We start from the raw sequence: 27,070 nt of genomic DNA, 5'->3' as shown, positions 1-27,070 counted from the left end.
ATCATTACTCTATAGTTGAACAAGATCATTTCAAATGTTTCACTATTATAATGTTTTACTGAATAGCTTTATAGATATTTATATTGCTAATATCCTTCCTTAGAATAGTTCCTAAAAGTAGAAAGTAGAATTACTGGGCCAAAGATGACACATTTCAAAATGGCTTCATATACTCTGTCTTTTTCAAAAGATGCTAGCAATCTTCTCTCTCCAGTAGAGGGCTTGACTGGCATACTCATGTGTTCAGTCAGTACAAAACTTATTAGGCAACTACTGTGTGCGAAGCACCCTTACAGGCACAGGGGGTATAGTACTTGCTGCACAGAGCTTATATTCAGTGGGGTAGACAAATAATAAGTAAACAAATAACATAATTTCAGAAAGTGGTAAGTGCTATGAGGAAAATAAAGCAGGGTAAAGGGTTGGATCTTTACTGTCCAGCACAATCGCTGTAGCCACACAGAACTACTGAGCACTTGAAATGTGGCAAGCATGAATTGGAATGCACTGTAAGTGCAAAATTTCAAAAGCTTGGCATGAAAAATAAGATGTAATTTTCAGAATTTTTATGTTGATTATATGTTGAACATAATATTTAGGACATATTGTATTAAATAAAATATATTATTAAAATTATTTTCACCTGTTTCTTTTTGCTTTTTAAAAAAATGGCTGCTAGCACATTTAAAATTACATATGGAGGGAGTATATTTCTATTGCAGTGCTGGGTTACAGAGTCACTTGCTGGATGGTCTCTGAGGATGTCATCCCTGGGGGCGGTGGGGACCTAGGCAAGGAGAAGGATGTGGGGACATGAAGATCTGGAGGAGAGTGTGGTAGGCCAAGGGGAGAGGAAACAGTAAGTGAAAAGGCTGGAGGTGAGATTGAGTCCAGCATAGTTGAAAACTAGCTGAAGGCCAGCGGAGTAGCTGGAATACAGTGAGCAGGAAGGGCGAGACAGCCAGGGATGAGATCAGCGAGACCAGGCCCATGGCCTTGTAAACCATGCAAGGGTGTCTGAATTTTCATCTACAGGTAATAGAAAGTCACTAAGGGTCATATTTTTAAAACCTGGCTCTGGGTTTTGTAAAGAATGGACCAGGGATGGGGAAGAAAGTGGAAGCCAAGAGAACATATAGAAAGGCATTACAGCAGTTCAGGGAGATAGTTAACATTTGTGTGTAAATAAGGGTGAATGAACAGTTTCATGACATTAGTGGCCATCAACCCAAGTGGGTGGCATGTTTGCATGTCTGACTTCTGAACATGGCTGCGCTTCTAGGCAGACGTCACAGCAAACCAGGTGCATGAGGCTGAATTCGGTCTGAAGACCATAATTTGATTACATCCCATAGCATTGGGATACATTGTGTTTTTGAAATTTTGGATTAGTTGCCAACTACTTTTATTTTAAAACGCTGATTATGGCTTCTCTGGAAAAATCAAACAACCTGGAAAAATAGGCTAGCCTTCCCACATAGCAATAGTTGGCTCAGTTGGAGCTGAGAGGCAGCTGTCCTCTGAAGAAGGGCATGCACTCACTAGCTGTCCAGTGGAATTGCCACAGTGATGGAAATGTGCTGTCCAATTTGGAAGACACGTCCATATTTTGTAATGAGCATTTGAAATGTGGCTAGTACTACTGAGGAGCTAAGTTTTGAATTTTCTATAATTTTAATTAATTTAAAGTTAAATAGCCACATTGGACTACTGGCTACTATATTCAACCGTGCAGTCCTAGCTTACCCTAGTCCTCACTCTTCCCGATTATGTTCCTGGCCGACATCACAAATTGACATAACCATGGACTCTCTAACTAAGTGAGTTATGACTCCTCTATCTTACTGTCTTTGATTTAAGACAGTATATTTTACTCATGCTAAAATGACACATTTATTCCTATTTGCTATGAGGTTTTCCTTTTTTTTTTTTTTTTTAATTATTTATTTTAGAGCAAGAGCACAAGTGAGAGGGATATAAGGGAGACGGAAAGAAAATCTCAAGCAGACAGCACTGAGCGCGGAGTCCCATGCAGGGCTCAATCTTATGACCCTAAGAGATCACAACCTGAACTGAAACCAAGAGTTGGATGCTTATCTAACTGTGCCACCCAGGTGCCCTGAGGTTTTCCTTTTCAGAAAGAAAATAGAGAATAGATGCTGGCTATTATCTAATGCCTTATTTGCACAGAGAAGGTTATTTAATGTTTTTATTTATTTTTTATTTTTTTTCAAAAAATTTATTTATGAGAGACACAGAGAGAGAGAGAGAGAGAGAGAGAGAGAGGCAGGCTCCCGACTGGGAGCCCAATGCGGTACTCGATTCCAGAACCCCAGGATCTCAACCTGAGCCAGAGGCAGACAGACGCTCAACCACTGAGCCACACAGGAGCCCCTATTTAACGTTTTTAAATGAGCTTTCTTATATCAATAGGGTTTTAAAATGGAGATATAATTGACATATAATATTAGAATAATTTCAGGGGTACAACATAATGGTTCAATATTTGTAAATATTGAGAAATGATCACCACAATAAGTCTGGTTAACATTCGTCACCATACACAGTTAACAAATCTTTCTCTTGTGATGAGAACTTTTAAGATCAAACTATCATTAAAGAACCAATGTCAAAGATTCATCTAACCCGTTAGTGATAAAACCAAGAGGATGACAAAGCTGAAGTATATATAAATGCAAAACTAAGATTACAAAGTTGGATACAAGCTCTTTAATATCCTATAGGGTAGTAAAATTGAAACTTTGGGGGGTTATCTTTTCTTTTTTTTAAGATTTTATTTATTTATTCATGAGAAAGAGAGAGAGAGAGAGAGAGAGAGAGAGAGGCAGAGACACAGGCAGAGGCAGAGGCAGAGGCAGAAGCAGGCTCCATGCAGGGAGCCCGATGTGGGACTCGATCCCGGGTCTCCAGGATCACATGTCCCTGGGGGTTATCTTTTCTACTGGACAAATGATCTGCAATATATCCATTTTAAGTTAACATCTGATTTTGCAGAGTATACGTCTAAGAAAAATAGTATTTATTTATAACATACATACAATAAATTACAAATTGTAGCAATTATAAAAATAGATAAAATTCCTTAAAAATATAAATAACTTAAAGTAGAAGTCACAGGTATATTTCTGTAGAGCAGGAACTGGCAAACTATGGCCCACCTGCCCAGGGGGCCAAATCCAGCCCATCATCTGTTAACAGATTTCTTCACATTAAAATTTCCACATTAAATCATGGTAGGAAATTCTTTCAGTGCTCTATTGCATTATGTGGCTTGTTTTTGTTTTTGTTTTTGCTGGCAAAATTATTTTATAGCATGTCACTTACATAAAGTGTCTTGAGATTGTGATACATACAAAGAAGAGATAAGTATTGAGGGATTCTGGGTAGGTTTTCAGCCTAAGATATCTCTTCCACTGCTTGTCATAGTTCATATTCTATTCTCCAATGGCTTAATTATGTTAATACTATAAAGCTTCCAGGCTTTCCAGAACACTGAAATGCAAATATTTCTGAGGAGGCTGACCTGAGGTATTATTACATACAGATCTTCATAGGAAGCAAGGTTAGAGCCTACGAGTGGAGAAAGTCAGGTGTGGGGATAGGGATGCTGAAAAATGTGGTTAGAGCACTAGATACTTTGGAAAACTGATAGTGATGAATTATGCCTTGAACTAGCCCTACTCTAGCCTATTAGCCTGCTCTAACCAGCAGCGTTACTTGCTATGTGGATACCTACTGCATTATGTTTACAAGCACTGACTTTGGGATCATTATAACAACACGTATATGTGAAGTTGAGTTTTAGATTTTTTTTCATGTGCTCCCTTTGCTAGATACTGGAATTGGGCTTACATTAATTTCATAAATTGGATTCTGCTTGGCTACTTGGTCTCCATATTACCCTTTGTTTTTTGTTGCTCTGACTCCTCGTTCTAGCTTGCAAGGGGCTTGACACACAGTAGGTGACCAATAGCTCTGTTGCTGTGAAATGAAGCAGATTGGTCGTTAGGATGTGGAACGACTTCTGTACTGACAAGAAACGTGATGGCCTCTAGATTATGATCTAATAGTCCTTAGAAGCATGAAATATTTGTCCTACTGCCAACATATTAAATAAAAATGTTAAATGTAATTTTCTCTAGTCTTTGCTGTTTTCTTTATCCACACTATCATTTAATTTAATTCTAGCAAATTTTAAGAATGTAGTATATGGTATTGGGATATTACCTCTTCTTCTTCTTGCTCTTCTTCCTCTTCTCCTTCCTCTTCTCCTTTTCCTTCTTTCTGGGCTTCTTTCTTCTTTTTCCTACGACTTTCAATGATTTCAGGATCCCACTGATCTTTTCTGTATATGTACCCTGTACTACTGTGCTGCCTTTGCCCAGAAATTCTTTGGCATAGATCGTAGTCGGGGCACTAAGGAACAACATCAGTAATTTTAACAAGCATCCTCCGTGATTCTGATGCACCACACTTTGAGAAACAAGGGAAGCAAGAAACTTCAGAACCTCCCTTCCTCATTTTTCTGATTTCTTCGGGCCACCTCTATGGGATGGGTATTTATTGAACCAACACTTTCATTTAGGTTTCTTAATCTTTCACACAAGATAGGTTTCAACCCTCTCAGGTAATTTTTATAATGTATTTTTGCCCTTCCTTATTTAGCAACCCAGAATACCTGTACTGTGGGTCCTTGACAAAGACTACTGCCTTCAGCTGCCTCGTATTTTCACTTACAGGAAGTGACTAATATGAGTGCAAGTCTGCAGGACATGCCTCAGAGCAGTGGCCCTCCAACTTCAGGGGGCATCAGAGTCATATAGAGGGCTTTTCAACATGGATAAAAAACTCGAGGGGGTGGTTACCCTCTAGAGTTTCTGACTCATAGCTCTGAGATGGGCCCCAAGAATATGTATTTGTAACAAACTTCTGAGTGCTACTGATCCAGTTGGCTCTGGGACTGTACTCTGAGAACCACTGCTGTAGTAGACCACCGGACCTTAATCAGTTTGTTGTTGTTGTTTGGTAGTAGAGACCCCTTTAGAATATGAGGAAACCCATTGGTTTTTGCTTCACAAAACAGACATACGCAATAAAATAATTTCAGAAGGTTCCTGGATGCTGATGGATTCCTGGATTACAGGCTAAGAACTTCTGCTCTAGAAATTCCAAGATTTATCCCCAAATAAGGCCAAATCACCAGAGAAATGTGTTACGTACTGAGTTCTGTCTCACACTAGGCCCTCTGATTACACTTGTGTCAGATTGTAGAAACTACCTGGATACCTACTATCACATTTATAATATAAATGTCATTCTCTACATTGACGATCTTTTATATTAAGACCCATTTAAGATATTTCTCTTATTTAAATTTTAATTCCAATTCTCTCTTTTTGTTTTTCCTGAGCAATGTCTTATCTTTTCATGGACAATGTGAATTTTATATAACTAGTCACATTTCCCCTCCTACTTTGGCTCATCAGACTCAGAACCAAATTTATGCTTCAAATTTAGCAAGCATTTGGAGGCTCATGGCCTGTATATCTGTGTTCTCTTGTTCTACCAGCTGTTAATTTCCTATACAATCTATGTTTTCCATGGCTTGGAATTTATATTTGGTTTTAGTGAATTGCTTGAGATCTTTTCTTCTCTCTCTTATACATATGTTCACACGTGTGACAGTCTCCAGGTCTATGCAGGAATTTTGATTGGCCTCCAACCATGACCTGTGGTGGGCTGCAGGTTACACCATGTGTGCTACAACACATCCTCTCTCTCAGAACTAACCCTAACACACTTCTGGTTGCCAGCATCTGAGCGGAGAATCAGTGAATTTGTTTTGAGCTGTGAAACGCTTTGGGGAATCAGGCAGGGGAAAGTATAAAAGCTTATCATTAATTTTTCATATAAACAAGCAGACTTGGCTTCACTGAATTCTTCTTATACCCACATGAGGCAGTTATTATATTTGTAAAGAGGAAATTGTGTCTCCTAAGTGTGATCTACCAAATTCTGTTGACAAAAGAGATTAGGAACAGGACGCAGCTTTGATTCTTAATCAATCTAGTAATGTTCTTTAACACTCATATGTCCAACTCATTTGTTCCTTCTTTCATTTCATTTAACTGTCAAACTTATCAGGTGTCTACTAGGTACCATTTATTGTGCTAGTTGATGTTTATATGAGCAAGACATGGCTCTTGCCATCAAAAAAGGCAGAGTCCAGAAGGAAAATGGACAATTACAATACATAATAAGATAATATGATAGACAAGAGCAACATGAATGGTCATCAGAGAAGTATTTAACTTTTCTGTGGTAAGTAAGATATAGGAGACAAGGAGGAAGAGAGGAGAGGAAGGGAGAGAGAAAAAAGAAGAAAGTGAGTGTGAGAGTGAGAGAATGAGTTAGTTAATATGTGTGTTGGTGTGAAAGGGGTGGTCATTGGGGAAACAGATGATGTCCAAATTGACTTTCTAAAGATGACTATGATGGATGCTGTTGAAGAGGCAGGGAGGTATTTCCCATGGATGGAGCTGCAGGTGCCAAAGCACAGAGGTATCAGAAAGTTTAACTCAGGGACACCTGGTGGCTCAGTGGGACACCTGGTGGCTCAGTGGTTCAGCGCCTGCCTTCAGCCCAGGGCTTGATCCTGGAGTCCCGGGATCCAGTCCCACATCGGGCTCCCTGCCTGGAGCCTGCTTCTCCCTCTGCCTGTGTCTCTGCCTCTCTCTCTCTCTCTCTCTCTCTCTCTCTGTGTGTGTCTCATGGATAAATAAATAAAATCTTAAGAAAGAAAGAAAGAAAGAAAGAAAGAAAGAAAGAAAGAAAGAAAGAAAGAAAGAAAGAGTAACTCAGTCCCTACGGTTGATATATAAATTATTATTTCCTTAACTACTTAATATTTATATTTTAAGATTTTTATTTATTTGAGAGAGAGAGAGAATGAATACACATGAGGGGGGAGTGGCAGGGGGAGAGGGAGAAGTAGACTCCTTGCTCAGCACAGAGCCCAAAACTGGGCTCGATCCCAGGACCTTGAGACCATGACCTGAGCTGAAGACAGATGCTTAACTGACTGAGCCACTAGATATCCCATTAATATTTTTGAAGACATTCCTTAAATTTCACTTCTATCAAAAAGAATGTTAACTATAGTAACAAAGCAACTAATATGCTTACCTTAATATTGATTATAATATCAGGTTTCAAATTTAAATTTTTAATTAATTCTATTTGCTGCAGAGTAGTCATGGCATCCTGTGAAAGTGATGGTAATTCAGTGACAATATAACCTGTTGGATAAAATATAATTTGTAAAGTTGTATAATGTTATCAACATATGAGAGCATGGATTTGTTATTACTTTATAAAATATTATTTGCTTATTAATGAATATTAATATAGATCTTAAAATCTGTCAAATATTTTTAATTAATGGTTAAGTTTATTGCTACATGAAATGTAACTGCGAATGATGTTTTTCTGATCATAAATAAAATCACTGAGCTAGGAGAAGACATCTTTACTTTCTTAATTACTTTTATTTCTTTAAAAATTCCCAATCAATTTATGTTAAGCATATGAGGCACTAGGGGAAGAAATTCCAAGCTAATAATTCTTGGAAGTGAGGAAAGCCATAAAGGTATATTAGAAGGGGTTATAGCATATTATTTTCTTTCTAATGCTAATATTTTATAGAATATGTACATATATAATATTTGTATAAATATGGGGACTAGTAAAACACTCACATTCTCCCCATACAGCTTTAAAAACCAAAATGTTACCAGTATGATTTGGCTTAGCACATTGGCTTGCATCTCCACCCTGAAACCTAAATCTTTTCATTAAAATTCACCCCGTTTGCCATTATCACATTAATTTCCTTAATGTATTTATTTTTATAGCCTTTTTAAAAAAGATTTTGTTTATTTATTCATGAGAGACACAGAGACGGAGAGAGAGAGAGACAGAGACACAGGCAGAGGGAGAAGCAGGTTCCATGCAGGGAGCCTGACGTGGGACTCGATCTCGGGACTCCGCGAACATGCCCTGGGCTGAAGGCAGCGCTAAACAGCTGAGCCCCTCCCAGGCTGCCCAATGTATTTCTTTAATTATGTCACTCTCTTGTTTGAGAAAATTTTCTCTTGTAAATAAAGTCTCAATTCTCTCAGAATTAAGGACTTCAGTCAATTTTTCTATTTTATTTTATTTTAAAATTTTTTTAATTAAAAAATTTTTTCCTTGGAGTTCAATTTGCCAACATATAGCATAACACCCAGTGCTCATCCTGTCAAGTGCCCCCCTCAGTGCCCGTCACCCAGTCACCCCAACCCCCCACCGACCTCCCTTCCCACCACCCCTTGTTTGTTTCCCAGAGTTAGGTGTCCCTCATGTTCTGAATTTTTCTACTATTTTAATAGGACTTTTCTTTTCTTAAAAGAACTGACAGAAAAAAAAAAAAAAAAAAAGAACTGACAGAAAAATTATGGTTATTCAGTTCTGGATATTTGGCAGACATTTTATAAAAAGTGAATGGAGTGAGCTGGTCACTTCAAGGACAACTGACAGTATTTGTTGCTGAATACTGAATAAAATTCAAGCAAAAATTCAAATTTTAGAAAACATGTATCTACTGCCATAAACTTAACAACTTCCCAATTTTTAAAACTTTTCTTGATGAAATTTTAAATTGGTGGTGAAATTAATAAAAGTGATTTTTTGATAATGTATAATGAAAAGCGTCAATGTTTGGAAAACCTGTACAACTTAGTAAATCAGTATTTTCCAAAATAACTACTGCATGGTGCCTCCAAATCATGCCTGGGTAAAAAAACCCATCCAAATTCAAGATAAGACGAATGGATTTTAATGCAACAGAGTCTGAAAAGTTCCTTGATGTGGTTTCAGATTCTACAAGGCAACTGACCTTTAAGAAAGTTACTTGATGAGTTTTGATGTAGGATCAAGAATATTCACAATTATTCTAAAGGCTTTTAAAATATACTTCCCTTTTCTAACTACATATCTGTGTGAAGCTGGATTTTCCTCATATATTTCTTTTTTTTTTTTTTAAAGATTTTATTTATTTATTCATGAGAGACACAGGAGAGAGAGGCAGAGATACAGGCAAAGAGAGAAGCAGGCTCCATGCAGGGAGCCCGACGTAGGACTTGATCCCGGGACTCCAGGATCACACCCAGGGCGGAAGGCAGGTGCTAAACCACTGAGCCACTCAGAGATCCCTCCCCATATATTTCAATAAAAACAATATATTGGAATAGATTGAGTGGAAGGAGATATGAGAATCCAGCTAGGCATTCTCTTAAGCCAGACATTAAAGAGATTTGCAAAAATATAAAACAATACCACTCTTCTCACTGTGTTTTGCTTTGAAGAATATAATTATTTTTATAAAATGTGCCATTAATGTGAACATGTGATTTTTATGATTTGTAAACAAATATTTTAAACATTTCTTAGTTTTAATTTCTAATATGATAAATACTTATAGATATAACCCAAGTAACCAAAAACTGTTTGGGGGCCTCAACAATTTTTATAAGTATAAAGGAGTACTGAGACTAAAAAGTTTGAGAACTGCTATCCTATGCAATGCCTCGAATAGTGTGATTTTAAAAAGTTATTAAGCATCTGTTGATAGGTGAATGAATGAATGTGTCTAATAAGCCAATCTCAAAATCTTCTCTTAAGATCATGCTTATCACATGCTTAATGTTTTTTATTTTACAAAAGCAGACCAACAAATATCATAGTAATCCAAAATTTCATTAAATCCTTAGGCACTTCCTCTAAGCTTTTTCAAATACTTTACTTTCCGCTAACTATGTGCAGGATTGCTATCCAGGGAAGCAATCCTAAGTAGTTTAACTTCAAAAGGCAGAAAGGGAGATCTCTTATCCTTGGTTTGGGGTATACGAGCTATAACCATGATTCTCTCCTGTCTTGCTATAATCTTTTGTTTCCAACTGGGTTTACTCATTTGCTTTTGTTGTTGTCTTTGAAAGACTTTGAGTTAGTGGTGGTATCCTAAGGCATCCATTCTAGTCAAGTTTCTTTGAACCCAACATACCCCTGCAAGAATTTAGCCATGGCATGCACTGGCCCTGTCTCAGGAACTGGGCCAGAACTTTCTCTACTTGCCACCTCCTGCTGTTGTTGCTTTTTATTTCCCTGACTTCTGACTTTCCTGGTTTGGTTTGGATCCTATTGTTAAAATTATCCTCCATTTGATTAACCACCTTACTGGAAACTTGTCAAGACGTTGGGACGTGATGGCTGACATTAACCCCTGGTCTGACACATTTTAAGGATGAGTAGTTTGGTGGAGGGGCCTAGCCCTAGACTGAATTCAACCCTTTCCCAGCTCAGCCCTCCTGATTGGACATTTCCAGAGACCATCAGTCTCCAGAGGTCATGCCTTCCCCTTCTAAGCGACAGGGGGATTACATGATTCCTCCCTCTCATTCCCTCTGCTGACAACACTGCCCAATATCTGTGAATTACAAAGGGATGATAGAAAGCTGTTTGGCACTCTGTGTGCTGTGCTCTCCAGCACCACCCTGCTATTACTATAATCACTGCTACTGCCTGGACAGCTTATTAGGCATTTCAAGTGCAACTGTTTGTAGGTATCCTGGACTGCAAGCAGACATCTATATTGGAATGACTTTAAAACCTGGTCTCTTTCCTAGCAGAAGCAGCACAAAAGCGAGTTGTTTCCATGGAGCCTGGTTCTCACCTGACAGGCCAGAGTGTCACGAATGGCACAGCTGAGGAGGTTTATTTTTTCATTTTTGTCTTCTTCTTTTTGCCAATATTTATCATTTATAACATCTTTTTGTGGGTAAACTACTCTAAATTTTTCAAGAAGTAAGGGGAGATGAAGTATAAACAAGAAGATAATTGCCTGCCTATCTGTATGTATACATGCTTCAGTTTCAATCACTACGCTTTGGGAGATCATTTATTGACCTATATTGGAATTCGGTCATTGTTCTTTTTACCTTTTTACTCATTTAACCTCCTACATTCTGAGTGTTTTCCTAAGCTCATCATCTTTATCACTGAGCAACAGATAGACTAACATATACACATATATAATAGAGAGATGGATGGATAGATGGATGGATGGATGGATGGATGGATGGATAGATGTAGTTCGTTTTATATATCATCTATCTGTAGAGAAATCTTTCTACCTATAGATATAAATATAGATACAGACATAGTTTGCAGTGACGTCTGCTTTTGCTACTTCCACTACTGATTTGCTTTGGCAATCATGTTTTTGACTTTACTGCATTTTATTTTTATCCCTGCATTCTTAATAGTCACAACGTCCTCTTACTCCCCAAGGATATAAAACAGCTTGCTAAGTTTTTCTTCTTCCATTCAATAAATCTATTTCAGGCAGATAATTTTCTCCCCGGCACATCTTTATTCTTCTTCCTTCTTTTGCAAATGTCATAGGGTTTTCTCTTCTGTTTAGCCCTTCTGAGCTTTAGCAGTCTTTGTGTTGAGAAAAGTTAGGCCCTAAACCCCTGCTTAGCATCTGTTTGATGGCAGGAAGGCTTCTTGGGTCCAGAGTGAAAAGGTAGATTGAGACAACAGATGGAAGTCTTGCCCCTAGCTGGTGCCAGAAGCTAAGCTCGTGCCATTCTAGTTCCCATTTCTGCCTTTTAAGTGTGGATTAGTGCAGAGGAGCCTAGTGAGCCACAGACAGGACTCAGTATTAAAACTCTGAGGAGTGGGAAAGCAGTCAGCAGAGGCTGTTGGCACTGTGAGAAGGGCCATAGCAGTGTTGATGCTTCTGCTGGATAACACAATGCTCTAAGAAGACTGAATCATTTTCATTTTTTTTTTTTACAAACGTAGAATCTGAAGAATAAAAGAAAGTAAGCAAGCAAATAAAAATATATAAGCTGCTTAAATGAATTCAGGCTCTGAGATTTTTCCACATCAGGGCAGAGGAAAGAACAACTCCAGAAAATATGCATGCCTCAGCTAAAGCACAAGTTTTAAGGTGCTTTGATAGCCACTGATTTATAAAGATAAACATACCAAAGTGAGAAACTTCGAGGGAGTTGAGCTTCTCCAACATTAGCTTTATGACAAGTTCATCTGGAATGCTTTGACCACTGAGCAGCATTGATTGCAACTAAGAACCAGTAAAGACAGTGTACGTTAGTGTATATACATTTGTGATACAGAGCTTTTTAAAAAAAATTAAGACATAATAACTTTGAAACTTGGATATACCTTAATTCCTGTTTCAGTTTCACTGGCCATCTGTTCTTCCAAAATTGGTAAAGCTAAAATATGAATTCAAAATATTAGCACCAACTGATATTATAATTGGCAAATTAAGAAACACATCTGTGCATTTTATAACTGGTAACAAAGATTAATGTTTGTATATCACTTTAAGAGTTTACAAAGCACATTTATATGCATCATGTTGTTTAAGCCTAACCAAAGCATGAGGCAGATGTATCCCACAGAGAACTTGTCTCTGCCACTTGCTAGCTAAAAGATCTTGAGGAAGCTAACTTCTTAAATACCTCTTGACCTCACATGCTTATGCCCTGTATGGTACGCGAGAGAACATGAGAATGAAATGACATTATGTACATGACTGTTATTTGGAAATTGCAAAGTGCCCCTCAAAAGTATACACTAGTATTATTAGTCCAGATACTTCTATAGCCATAGAAGTTATATCCAAGCCCACTAATTTTGCACTCTGGTTATATAAAAGGAAAGTATGCATCAAGAAAGGTAAAAATAGATAAACACTGATCAGAAAAAGGGGGCCTGAGACTGGAATTCCAATGATTTGTTTCTTTTTTAAGAGGAAATATTCCATCCCTTGTAGGAGACATCCTGGATTCAGGAACTGAATTATGTCCCTAGCTGCTAGTAATCTATGGATTGCTCTCCCCAAAATTGTATCAGATTGCAATTTCACTAACAGCATGTGGAGTCCTCATTTCATAACATTCTTGCCAAAAATGATTATAGAAACTTTAAAGATTTCTTATCAATTTGATAGGCGAATGTGGATCAGTATTATTTTAATTAGCATTTCTTTGAATAACAATGAGGTCAAACTCTCTTTTTCTAAAAAAAAATCTCTTTTCTTATATTTGTCTATTTTTATTTCTACTTTTATGAATTGCCAATTCATTCTTTTGCTTATTTTTCTATTATGACATAAGTAGTCTTATCGATTAAAAGAATATTTTATATAAAGACAGCAGTCCTCATATTATATACTGCAAAAGATGCAAAGCAAAATAATAAATATCATTGAAAATAATTAAGTCTTGAAAAATGCTCTCAAGAGCAGCTGTGAGAGTTCCTTCTCATCTTTCATAAGGAGACACCCAAAACACACATGTACCCAATAGTTCTAAATGAGGGAATTAGAGAATTAGAGGAAGTAGAAAGGAGTCAAAGACATTTCATAAACCATCCTAACTTCTATGAACAAAACGGAGACTAACCAAAAAGGAAAAATATGTCTGATGCTATTATGAAGATAATATTTACTAGGTTGATAGCGATGTATGATAAAGCAATTATAACAAAATGTTAACCATAGAATATAGATGGTGTAATCTTTACATTTTTATGCATATTTGAAAATTTTTATAACAAAATATTGGGGGGGAAAGGTAAAATTTACCTTCTACACGAATACATTTCCATGCCTGTGTTATCTGATGAGCTAAGGTTGTCTTCCCAACTCCCTTAAAAAGAAAGATGTTATTTAAAACCCAAAAGGACAGGCATTTGCCAGCGAAATAGATATTCTCATTTTAAAAGACTCTATTGATGGTTTCAATACATGAATATTATCAATCTTTTTGTCCACAAAATAAATGAACAGCAGACCCTAGATATTATAGCTTAATTTTCCTCTACTAATTGTCACATTTGCCACACTTTTTGAAGTGATTTATTTATATTTATTTATTTATTTATTTATTTATGAGAGACACAAGAGAGGCAGAGACACAGGCAGAGGGAGAAGCAGGCTCCCCACAGGGAGCCAGATGTGGGACTCAATTCTGGACCCTGGAATCATGCCCTGTGCTGAAGGCAGACGCTCAACCACTGAGCCACCCAGGCGCCCCTGAAGTATTTAAATAACACTTTTTTAAATTAAGAAAATAGCCCTGAAACCAGGCACCTGTACCATTATGGCATTGCAGTCCAGATACTGTCCTCTTTTGATTGTCAAATTCTGTAATTTTGAATACATATACATCATTGTGACTATACTGAAGTCCATCACTTTATCTCCTTTCTAAGTTTCTAATCATGAATGTTTCAACAGACTTCCACTTAGTAACTTCTAAGAACAAAAAATTCCTTCCTTATGGACATCCTTGAAAAGTATCATATTTTAAAGACAAAAGATCACTTTAACGAAGTAGCACTTGACCCGACTGCTTCACTGTTGACTTTTAAAACTCTATTATATGTAAAGAAACATAATGAAAAGTTATTGGAATCATTTCTTGGTACCTATTCCAGGGTCTATATAAAATTAAATCAAGGATGGGATCCAGCCCTTAGTCTCTGCTGTTCTGAAGAGGCTCTTTAATAACCAGCTCAGGCTCTCTAATGGTAACTACCAACTAGCTCAATGACTGAAAATACCTCTTATCTAGAGGTCCTTACTAGAAATGCCTGGAAAGGCAGGCTATCTTATGTCAGTCATTTTTGGTTTCTTCTTATTTTGTGGGAAGACAACATATAGGTCCTCGAACACACTGTGGGCAAAGAAAAAGCACATTGTGTCTCAATAGCTTCAAATATTAAGGAGAGAGCCCCAGTTTGTCTCTGTAGTGTTCTACTTTCACATACCGAGAGAGCCTTACAACAAATTTCACAGGAAGTTTTACATGCAAACTATGTTTGAAATAACCTTGGATCACAGACTAACAGTTGTCATGGTGCAATGCTTTGATAAGTTCAATTTCTTCCTAATACGAAAACAAAGATACATGCAATGTAGGTTCTTTTCAATTACAGTGCATAAGACAAGATAAAGCTTACAAACAATATTATATCAGTTTTGAAGCCATACAACGAAGTCTAACAGTCAAAAAAATTAGCACACTATGTGGTTTTCATTCGTGTATGGCAACATAATATTATGAATTTTTTAATTTTAAAAATCAAAAAAATATAGTAAATAATAAGAAGAGATAACTTACTGGTTTCCCAAATATAACAAAGCAAACAGGTTTAGACAGCAAAAAGTTATATTCAGCTTCATCTTCATTAAATATGTCTGCAAAAGAATGCTCTTCTATTTCCTCTTGAGAATTCATAATATAAAACACTATAATAAGAAAGAGTAAGATTGTTAGTGACTAATTTAGCTGGAAGAGGCAGGCAGGTTAGGGAGAGTGAGAATACCCTGAGAATTTACTTAGTCCAGAAGCCACTCCACACCACTAAATGGGATTTGGCTGATACTTACAAATAAATTAAACTTATCTATTAAAACAATACCAGCTTGGGGCACCTGGGTGGCTCAGTGGTTGAACATCTGCTTTTGGCTCAGGTCATGATCCTGGGGTCCTGGTATCGAGTCCCACATGGGGCTCCCCGCAGGGGTCTCCTTCTCCCTCTGCCTATGTCTCTGCCTCTCTCTCTCTGTGTCTCTCATGAATAAATAAATAAAATATTTTAAAAAATAGCAGGTTCTTAGTTTGAGACAAAAAAGCAAAATCTAGCTATATGTTATACAAAAAATAGCTAAACCAAAGAGTTTCTGAAAGACTAAATTAAGGAAAAATACATATATACATACATAAACATATATGTTATGATGTATGTATTCAATTAAAGATCAAAATAAATGTTATATATGCATACATATATATGTTACATAGATACACATATATGTATGTATGTGTATATGTGTAGGGACTACTAATGGCTCTAAAAGAAATCTGAATGGAAATTAGAAAATATGTAAAGCTGAAAAAAATAAAAATATATACATAACAAAACTAAGGAGATATAGCTGAAGTAGTACTGAGAAGCCTTAAATAGATTAGAACCAAAGAAAGTCTGTAAAGTACATGAGATGAGCTCAGCACCTTTAAGATGTTGGGGTAAAAAGAAACAGGAAAAATAGAAAAATATATTTTAAAAGTTAACAAAATATAAAACAAACATATATAGAGAGGATCACCAAAGATACATACCAGTATTTTGAAAAAAATGTATAAATAGAAAGCTTCTGTCAAGATTGATCAAGAAGATAGTAGGCACAATTTAAAAATATTAGACATCAGTTTCTTAAAAGTGTGTTTTTTTATATTTTGAAATTACGATTTTGTTGTTTTTTTGTTTCTAATGGTCATTAATCAGAGAATATTCTCCATGGTATATTAACGTTTTGAAGTTTGTTGAGGTTTGCCTTATGGCCTACTACATTAAAAACTCCTTGAAAAGGATATGTGATTTATGTTTGTTTGATATAGTACTCTTCAAATGAGGTTTACATCAACTTTGTGAATTTTATGCTTAAATCTTCCATAATGCTTACTGATTTATTGTTTACTTGACCAAGCAATATTAGACACATAAAGGAGGAAGGGCTACAAAGATAACAATGCTATAGATATAATACAGATAATTCAAGTATACCATAAACAAAATTATCCCAAATAAATTTGAAAACTTAAACAAAATTGATAAATTCTTACAAAAATCAGCTTCTCAAGAAAAAAAGAGAAAATCTGACTGGTTCTATAGCCATTAGAAAAACCATATGGTTTTTCAGAGTTCCAAGACTTACAATCTTACAGACACTCTTTCAGAGAAAGATAAAGTGGAAACTTCTTACAACAGTTTATCAGTCTTATATAACCTTTACCTAAATCAGAGAATAGTGTGAAAAAGCAAAAATATGTACCGATTTCATTCATGAACAAGATTTTTAAAATCCTAATATTATTAGGGTAACTGAATCCAGAAAATTATAATAAGATAGTAACATCATGACCAAGTTGGGCTTTCCCCAGGAACTCAAGCCTGGCTTAATATGAAGATTTAATTTATCATATTAAAAGAGAAAACTGTATGATCATTCTAATAGATGTAGAAAAAGTATGAGACAATCAACACCCTTTAATGATTAATAAAAAATAAATCTCTTAGCAACTAAGAATAGAAGGGAATTTCTTTAACCTAATAAAAGGTATTAACAAAAGACAAAAATTACATTTAATGATTAAATATTAAAAATGTTCTTTTCAGGTCGTAACAAGACTAGAGAAAGAAAACTGTAATTATTCCCAGTTGATGTGATTGTCTACATAGGAAACAAATATATTACAGGTAAATTCTGAGAATTAATCTGGTAATCCAATTTGCTGGATTCAAAATTATACAAAATTTAATTGCATTTCTATACAGCATGAATTGCTAGAAACTGTAACTAATGATAAAAAGACTTATCTTTGCAGCAAAATAATAAAGTAACCAGGATTAAATATTATAAAAGATATATAAGCCCTTAATGGAAAATTACAAAAAACTTACATAATAACTTTAATAAGCAGATTTCAAAAATGGAACAAAACTATGTCCCAGTGGTCTGGGACACTGTTCATGGAATGACGAAAATGGATTTGGGGGGCTATATGCTTCCAGGTAAATGGAGTATGATTATATGTCTCTGTGGAATTTAAGAATATTCAAATAGGCTTAATATACCAATATTATTTTAAAATATCATTATGAAACAAAACATAGGAAGAATTATTACTAGTACATTGAAAAGATTGAGATGAAAACTTCATGACAAAAGAACTAAAACTGCAAGTTATTTTTAGCACCAAAAAATGAGTAATGCTGCTATAAAATGTAGTTATAAAAAAAGAAAATGCATTTAAACCTTTTAGAGAGATGGTACATTTATTAAAAAGTATTAAGTGCACTAAAATCAGGGCCCTAAGGCCTGCGATGGAATATTTAGGTGGGTGTCTAAGTACTCTGAACCCCAGGATTACCTGTGTTAGGCAGGAAACTAGGCATGAGTAGTAGGAAGATGGACCTTAGACATCCTGATAGAGAGCCTCAACTGAGGACTGCCCAGGGACCCCCCCCCCCCATTCCACCCATCTAGCAGTCGGTTTGCAGTTACATCTCAGCAGAAGAAGTTAAGTTTGAGTGAAGCTCAGAGCAAAGTTAAGTTTTACGTTTTATTTACTGCATTTGTGCAGAAAATAGCCTCTTGTCCTTACTTAACCTATACCTCTAGAGAGCAGAGGGTGGAGTAGGGTGTCAAAGGCTCACAGAGGTGACATGTTAAATGGATTTGTTAAATGAGGACATGTTAACTGAGACCAGAGATTGCACCAGCCAACTCTGCTCTTTGGGATGGCCGGAGGACATTCCCTTCATTAAGACTATAAGGAATGAACTAGTAGGGGGGCACTAGTATCATTAATAAGCTCAGGGATGGCTATCTTTTGTAGGCCAGGATTGAAGGCAGGGGGAAAGGCTGCTCTGATACTGGGGTCCTGTGTTTCAGTGGGGATGACAGGGTCTGGAAGAGCAGAGGCCAGATGGCAGCACTTAACCTTCAGAGGCTAAGTAGGTATAATTACTAGAAGGACAGCACGTCCAGCATGGCAACCAGCAAGACCTCCCAGAGACCTGTGGTGATGGCTGATAAGCCACAGAATTTTTAGAGGTGAAACAGATGAGCAGTCAATGAAAATGTTGATGAACTTACATTTCTAAAAAGGATGAAGGGGAAGTGAGTCAAAGGCTGATGCCAGCAGCCACAGTGGAAAATCATGATTCCTTTCCCAGTTCCAGGCTCCAAAGCCCGTTTATTGAAGGAGAAGCAAGGAGCTCTTGAGAACAGACCCTACAATACTGTAATGAGTATTCACAATGGGGATTCCTCAATCCTTCTCCAAGAGAACCTACAACCATTAACTGAGGAATACACACTGAGGAAATGGGACCATCCTCCTCTTTCAAGAACAATAGGACACAGGGTCTGAGCTGACACCAACACAGTGGCTTCAAAATGCCATCATGACCCTCTGTAATAGTGAAAGCAAATGGAGAACCAGAAGTAATTGGAGTCTTGGTTTAAGTTTGTCTTACACTGCAGGATCTGCAGGACTACTTTGTGGTTATTTTCCTGGTCCCTGAGTACGTAAGGGGAGTGCAGCTGGTAAAACCTTTCCAGCGATTCCCTGCCTATGGAGTAAGAACCAATGTGGTAGCGAAGCCAGGGGGAAGCTCATGAAACTGCTTACCATGGCCCCTGGGCCAGATAAATAATAGTAATCCATTCTGAATGAACAATATGGAAGGGTGCTACCCAAAACTACTTAAAAGATCATAGCCCTGCTTAATTCTCCAGTGTGGCTTTTTGAGAAAACCAGATAGATCATGACAAATGATGGTGGACTACTGAAAACTTAACCAAGTGATAGCGCCATGTGTAACTACTGTGCCCATGAGACCTTTACGAGCTGGACATAGCTTCTTGTACTTGCTATGTAGTTACTCATCTGGCAAATGTATTTTTTTAAAATCCCTATCAGAAAAGAAGATTAGAAGCAGTTTGTATTCACTCAGAACAGTCAGCAAGGAACATTCAATTTTATTCCAGAACTCTCCTTCTTTGTAGCAAATATAGTACAAAGGGGTCTTGTTGATCTACAATATTGGGTGAGCAGGAAGCGGGAAGTGTTCTGGATGCCTTTGTAAGACACATGAACAGCAGAAAGTGGAAGATAAATCTACAAAGATTTAAAGGCCTGTTACTTTGGTGAGGTTTTAAAAGGCCAGTGGTCTGGGTCATCCTGAGATATTCTTTTGAAGGTAAAAGACAAGTTATTGTACCTTACATATTCTACCTCTGAAAGAAAGAGGTGCAGTATTTTATGTCTCTAGTTCTGATACATTTAATGGATGACTTGGGAAGCTGTTAGTTTTGAGTGAAGCTCAGAGCAAGAGAGAGCTCTGCAGCAGTTTTAGTGTATGGTACCAGAGGCCTGCTTCTTGGGCAATATACCTGGCCAGATCCCATGATGCTATAGGGAGGTACTTATAGTAGGTAAGAATACTTTTGGAGTCTTAGCAAAGCCACAACAGAAACTCTCAGTGTAGATCATCACTTTCTGCAGCAGAGAAGCATCCCCTGTTCAAATAGCAGCTCTTGGCAATGCTCTGGGCTCTTGGAGAGAGTGAATGCCTGGCCATGGGACATCAGGTGACTATGCAACTGGAAGTGCCCATCATGAGCTGAGTATGTCAGATCAAGTCTTGAAGTTGGGCAGGCAGCAGTCCACCAAATGATAAAAATGGAACATTGGGATCAGTTCTAAGCAAGTCTGGAGGGTACAAGTTTCATAAATAAGCAGCCCAGACCCCATGTCATCTATCTCTTGCTCACCAATGTCTCTTCCAGTTCACACTTCATATGGTATTCCCTAGGAAGAGCTGATAGAAAATTTTTAAAAATCACGAATGAATCATAATATATTGGTGCAAACTGTAAGTGGGATGCTTCCAGACTTTAATCCCACTCAGGCATAGCCCTGAGTGATGATGTTTAGGGGAAATGTTCCTTGTGGGCAGAGATTTAAAGAGTATTCCTAAGTCCTCAGTTTGGAGGACAACTGAATGGTTTGGTCAAGGATCTGAGAGGAATAAGATTGAAAGAAAAGAGTTCTGGGAAAGAGGCATATGAATGAAACTACGAGAGGGGTGCAGCAAATACACTCTAGGGTGACCCCTAAAAAGTCACATCTTTGTGTGATTATTTCCTTCCCTTATGTGTGGATGGAATCTGTGACTTGCTTCTAAATCTAGCGAAAGTATTAGAAATATTATTCTCATGATTACATTATATTATATAAGATCCCATTGAGCACGTTGGAGAGACTTCTGGTTGGCTTTGAATTAAGCTGCCATGTTGTAAAGGACTGCATCCAAGGAACAAGTGGGTGGCTTCTAGTCACTGAGAACAGCCCCTGTACACTAGCCAGTAAGAAAAGTAGGACGTCAGTCTTACCACCACAAAGAGATGAATTTTGCCAACAATCTAAATGAGCTTGGAAGCAAGCTCTTCCCTAGTAGAGCCTCCAGATGAAAATGCAGCTCAACCAACACCATGACTGCAGCCCTGTGAGACCCTGAGTGGAGGGCCCAGCTAATTTCGTTATGCCACATAGAAAACAAACATGAGTGGACACAAAATATGTGGACTTTTGTATCTCACAAAGCAGGATGGTTACCCAGTACACGCCAGCCAGTGTTTATCCCTGGTCACTTCAGTGCTTCCAAAATGGGCTCATGAATGGAGGAGGCATAATTGTAGGGGTGGAAGAATTGGAAGCCATGCATAGGCTCAACAGCAAGGCCACTGAATATTGCCCACCTGCCTGCAGCAGACTGAGGCTAACCCCACAAGATGATGATATACCCACTCAGTGACAAACTGATCACATGGCACCCCTTTGCCTTGAAGAGGGCACCTTAGTATGGGTATGCCTTCCCTGCCCACAGCGCCTGGCCAGCACCACTATCTGAAGGTTTGGAGTGTGTCTCATTTATCACAATGAGATCCCATACAATATTGCCTTGGATCAAAGGACCCTCTTTATAGTAAAGGAGCTATGATAAGAAGGATCCACTGATTATACCCCATATCACACTTCATCCAGAATCTGCTGGTCTCACAGAATATTGGAGTAGCCTCTTAAGGGTACAAGTAAAGCTCCATTTGGGATTGTGTGGGATTGAGATACTACTTCAAGATGCAAAATATGTTTTGAACTAAGGGTTAGGAATGGTCTGTCCTACCACCATTCTCAGTGATTGACATGAATTTGTACCACCTTTCCCTATGACTTCAGGCTCTGCTGGACTGCAGGTCCTGATTTTGATTGATGCAAGAGAGAGGCTTCTATCGGGGGATCCCCTTTGTTAGGTTTCACTGAATCTGAAACTGCTGCCTGGTCATATGTGGCTCCCCATGCCCATTAGGAGTTACTGCACTGGCAGCTGAGGATAGGGTTGCTGCTACATACTTGGTGCAGGGAGATACAGGTCTTGAACCCAGGGGTTTCTCTAAGACACCTCTTGTGATGATTATAGCGAGCACAACCTGACAAAATCATGGTAACAAGGGGGTTATACCCCTCTGGGATAAAGGCTGGCTACCATACTAAGAAAACAACTGAGACCAGCAGCTGGCCAAGGGTAAGGGAAATCTAGAATGAGTGGTAGAGGACAGAAGTGATGAATTCTCTGTTACAGGCCTAGGATTAATTGCAGTAGTGGATTCTGTAGCTTGTCCCACTAATCATCTTTTACTAAGTCCTTTTGTTTTAGAAACCGGGACCGGCCGCCACCGTGAAGAACTGGTGAGGGGATGGTGTGAACTTATGTGGGGGAAGGGTGGATACGAGTAGTACAAAGGTTGGAATGTAGCAGGTGCTATTAGTGCCCATAACCACTTGATAGGTACCTTTCCCGTGCATGGCCAGCCTGACTTCCCACTGCTAGCATGTGTGACCCTCTGCCAAAGGGTTCAACTTCCAGCTGCCATATCCAGTGGGCCTGAGCACAGGGCAGATGGGAAGTTCCAGGGAATTAAGGTTCTGCCAAAGCAGGCCTCAGATAATAACTGATGGGAGTTGGTGAATAAATCCTCCAGCTCTTTTGCCCTTAAGGGGGAAATACTCTGAGATATACATCTCAGGATTCTCCAGTGAATTCAGCCTACAGAGAAATTTGCTTGATAATATTCCCTTAATCAGCTTCCTTTTGCTTACTGATGTTGTTTCCTGGGATTACTTCCCACCATACAAGGCACTTGCCCTCGAATTTTTGTCTCAGGATCTGCTGCTGGGTGAACCATAACTAAGACAATGTTCTAATGGAAGTGCTATATTACAATATGATATAATAGTTGAAAACTAAATACCGGAAACCAGAATTCAACAGATATTTTAAGAGTTGTTATCCTAAAGAAAAGCATAGTGCAAGTACTTAATACTCATACTTAGAAGAATTGGTTTCCATTTATGAAACAAAACAATGAAATATTCTTCCCAGTTCAAAGATCCAAGTCAATGTAAAATGCCAGAACTGACATGACCATCTTTCTAGTTCTTGGCAAAAGTAGGACCAAACTATGAAAGAAAATTAAAATAACAATTAAACACTTATTTAAAAAATTTGGTAGTTTCTCAACTTTAAATTTTAAATATGATCTCTAACATCTCACTGTTGGGTAACATAATCTGTACTATCACACTGTGTTATGTGTTTATACCATAATTCAATAGAATTTTTAAAAGTTCCCTCACATTTTTAGCGGTTGACAAAATCCCTAGCAGAGGGTTTTTTTTTTTTTTTTCTAGCAGAGGGTTCTGCAGTTTACAGGCGGCCCATCTCCTGGGAGACCTAGCACTTCTGCTTGGGCAACGCCTTATACTCTCATAGCAGGTGCTCAGTATCTTGGGAATGAAGACAGTCGTTGGGATGGAAGATGGTTTTAAAAGTAATTTACAATAAATAAATAAATAAATAAATAAATAAATAAATAAATAAATAATAAATAAATAAATAAATAAATAAAGTAATTTACCCACATATGGTCTCACTCATACGGGGAATATAGGAAATAGTGAAAGGGATTAGAAGAGAAAGCAGGGGAACTGAGTGGGGAACATTTAGAGAGGGAGACAAACCGTAAGAGACCCCTAACTCTGGGAAACGAACAAATGAACTTCTGGTTGCAGAAGGGGAGGTGGGGGGAGGAGTTGGGTAACTGGGTGACGGGCACTCAGGAGGAGGGCACTTGCTGGGATGAGCACTGGGTGTGATACTGTATGTTGGCAAATTGAATTTAAATAGACACATTTTTTAAACACCCTGGAAAAAAAATGTTTTTAAAAAGCAATTTACCCAGAGATCCCAAAGTTTTAGTTTCGTAAGAAAAGGAATTGGTCTGCGGTCCCTGCAGGAGGTGAGAGTGCACTCAACTGATACAGACGGAATTGGGGGCGGGGGCGAGGACCCCCACTTACCCGGCCCCGCAGAACTCCCCGGCCCCGCGGTAGGTGCACCGGTTGCCTAGGAAACCCCCGCAGGTGCACGGCGCAGGGCCTCTTGGGAGACTCCGCCTCGGGAGGCGGGGCTGGCATTCATTCATTTCTTAGAGTCTTACCTATTCACTTTCGCTCCTAACTTTGTAACACATTCCTTTTCACAAACAGAGAAGGTGATGATTAGAGAGGGTATGTACCCCACCCACCAAGTTCACACACATCCGATGGGAGAAACCTAATTTTAACCCGCACGGCGCGCTACACTCGGCAGTCCATCGGTAGAATTTACAAATGGCCCGTCTCAGCCACAAATATGTGGCAAGTTCCGCCCAAATTGTGCAACTTCAGGTGATTTTTAAAAAAATTTTTTTAAAAGATGATCTAAAAAAAAATGATCTAAGAGCTAAAAAAAAAAAAAATTCCTTGAACCACACAACTTCAGGACACGATGGATTTTGTTGATTTTCATCCAGGTTGAAATTTCAGGGTAACAAAGAGATGCCAGGGGAAAGACACCGACTCTCGGGGAAGGGCTATCAGATAGGCTTCCAGGACAATAAAAGGCAGAGGTAGGCAGGGAAAAAACAAAAACAAAAAACAAAAAACAGTTTCGAATGGACCTAGCTACAATTCGGAGAAATGCTTCAAAAGAACCAACCCATCAAACCGTCCCCCTTTCCAAAGGAGGAGGACCAGATAAAGGAGAGCCTACGCTAACCGCGGGACCTTAACCCCGCCCACTTTCCCCCCCTGCCCGCATCCAAAATGGCGCCCTTGGCTTCCGGCCTCGGCAGCACGCAGGCTCCGGGAGCCTCTTCACGCCCTCTCTATGGTAGATCCTCCAGCCCCGCCCCCGACGTGCCCGGGGCGGGGCTTGGCTGGAGGTGGGGAGCGGGGATCCGGAAGCACCTGAGCTGGGCCCCGGTCTTCTGTTTGTGTGGTGCCCGAGGGGTGTTTGCCCGGCTGGAGGCCGGGGGTCTGAGGTGTCCTCTCCGCGGGCCTCCGGGGGGCAGTCTGGAGGCTGCCGCAGCTGGGCCGCGGCCTGGTGCCCTGTAGGGGAGCCCCCCCTTCCTCCGACCATGCCCACGGCCGCCGCCCCCATCATCAGCTCCGTCCAGAAGCTGGTTCTGTATGAGACCAGAGCTGTAAGTTCCCGGCGGGGCGCAGTGGGGCGCGACGCGGGGCGGGGGGGTGTGGCGGTGCAGCATCCCTAATCCCAGCATCAGCCTCCCCGGGGCCCCAATCCCAGATCCCCCTCCTCGGGTCCCTAATCCCAGATCCCCCTCCCGGGTCCCTAATCCCAGCATCCCCCCTCCCCGAGTCCCTAATCCCAGCATCCCCCCCCAGTCCCTAATCCCTCATCCCCCCTCCCCGGGTCCCTAATCCCAGCATCCCCCTCCCTGGGTCCCTAATCCCAGCATCCCCCCTCCCCGAGTCCCTAATCCCAGCAACCCCCCCCCAGTCCCTAATCCCTCATCCCCCCTCCCCGGGTCCCTAATCCCAGCATCCCCCTCCCCGGGTCCCTAATCCCAGCATCCCCCTCCCCGGGTCCCTAATCCCAGCATCCCCCCTCCTCGGGTCCCTAATCCCAGTATCCCTCCTCCCCGGGTCCCTAATCCCAGCATCCCCCCTCCCGGGTCCCTAATCCCAGCATCCCCCTCCCTGGGTCCCTAATCCCAGCATCCCCCCTCCCGGGTCCCTAATCCCAGCATCCCCCCCTCCCGGGTCCCTAATCCCAGCATCCCCCCTCCCCGGGTCCCTAATCCCAGCATCCCCCCATCCCCGGGTCCCTAATCCCAGCATCCCCCCTCCCCGGGCCCCTAATCCCAGCCTTGGGCGGGAGTCTGAGGGAGCTTCGCCTTGTCCCCGCACCCAGGGCACTGCTGCTTTGGCTTGTCCGTGCTTCCACGGAAGAGTCACGCTTGGAACACGCTGGAAACAGGTGCTTGTGGCATCTCGGAAACTGTTCACGAAGTTCTGAACGAGTTACTGGGTTCTTTTAAGAAAACTTTCAGATTAAAACAAAACAAAACTTTCAGAAAGTCCATTAGCGGTCTGCCGTTCTCTGCTTACAGTACAGGCAAGAGTATGAAAAAAATATTTTTGACTTTTGAATGGGTAACTTGTGTGTGTTCATAGTCCGCGGCATACCAATCACTAGGATTGCTGTTAATGATGTGCCTTTTTTCTTTTTAAAGGATTTTATTTATTTATTCATGAGAGACACACAGAGAGAGGCAGAGACACAGGCAGAGGGAGAAGCAGGCTCCCTGCAGGGAGCCCGATGCAGGACTGGATCCTGGGACCCTGGGGTCACGCCCTGGGCCAAAGGCAGACACTCAGACACTCAGCTGGCGAGCCACCCAGGGATCCCCAATAATGTGCCCTTTTATTGCTAAAATACTTGGTTCTCCTTATTGGAAAGGGAAGGAAAATTTATTTTGTTTAAAGACATCTGTGTGGATAACATTATTTTGCTTTTCGTTGGACTGTTTTACAGCACTTTTTGTTTCATTACTTTGAATTGCCGTGTCAACAACTTAGTAGTAGAATAAGATACGTTTTTGTGTTTAGAGTCTACTTCCCTAAGATTTATGGAAGTGTGCCTGTAGAAGTACATACTTTGTCATTTGTGTGGTTGGAAAATAAAGCGTAGCCTTTCTGATTTGAGGTCATGGTGATGTTAGGATCTGTGTTTAAAATTACACTGCATGCTAATAAGAATGCATATGCCAGGAGCCTTCCTGTTGTGCCGTAGAGTGTTTTATGGGGCATATTCAGTGGAACTTGGGCTCTCTTCCATTGCGTAAAGTAGGTACCTAACAGTTTCTTGGTTATAACACGGTGCCAATAGCACATCTGCCTCAGGTCACAATTAGTGGAGAAACATTGCTGACCGT

The 27,070-nt window shown here is 39.6% G+C and overlaps 2 protein-coding genes across 11 annotated transcripts in view; one reads left to right on the top strand and one right to left on the bottom strand.

The window, feature by feature from the left end:
• The window catches only part of AK9 (adenylate kinase 9), a 127,224-nt gene extending 103,014 nt beyond the window's left edge, over positions 1-24,210 (bottom strand). For 7 of the 9 annotated variants that reach the window (XM_072831796.1, XM_072831793.1, XM_072831795.1 and 4 more), the window contains exons 1-7: positions 24,028-24,164; positions 15,279-15,406; positions 13,739-13,802; positions 12,310-12,362; positions 12,112-12,208; positions 7,207-7,319; positions 4,249-4,437 (exon numbers count right to left, since the gene is read on the bottom strand). In XM_072831796.1, coding sequence (XP_072687897.1) covers positions 4,249-4,437; positions 7,207-7,319; positions 12,112-12,208; positions 12,310-12,362; positions 13,739-13,802; positions 15,279-15,395 — 633 coding nt within the window. In that variant the 5' untranslated portion in view covers positions 15,396-15,406; positions 24,028-24,164. Of the gene's footprint in view, positions 1-4,248; positions 4,438-7,206; positions 7,320-12,111; positions 12,209-12,309; positions 12,363-13,738; positions 13,803-15,278; positions 15,407-24,027 lie in introns of all 9 variants that reach the window. The other 2 variants (XM_072831794.1, XM_072831797.1) reach the window with 2 other exon arrangements.
• A 236-nt stretch (positions 24,211-24,446) lies between these two features.
• FIG4 (FIG4 phosphoinositide 5-phosphatase) overlaps positions 24,447-27,070 on the top strand; it is a 123,608-nt gene continuing 120,984 nt past the window's right edge. Inside the window, exon 1 of one of the 2 annotated variants that reach the window (XM_072831789.1) lies at positions 24,447-24,518. In XM_072831789.1, the coding sequence (XP_072687890.1) occupies positions 24,462-24,518 (57 nt within the window). In that variant the 5' untranslated portion in view covers positions 24,447-24,461. Of the gene's footprint in view, positions 24,519-25,020; positions 25,316-27,070 lie in introns of those variants that run through there. The other variant, XM_072831788.1, reaches the window with a different exon arrangement.

The sequence above is a fragment of the Canis lupus genome, chromosome 7 (assembly GCF_048164855.1).
Source record: "Canis lupus baileyi chromosome 7, mCanLup2.hap1, whole genome shotgun sequence".
In the NCBI taxonomy this organism is placed as follows: domain Eukaryota; kingdom Metazoa; phylum Chordata; class Mammalia; order Carnivora; family Canidae; genus Canis; species Canis lupus.
This window is presented reverse-complemented; position numbering and strand designations above follow the sequence as displayed.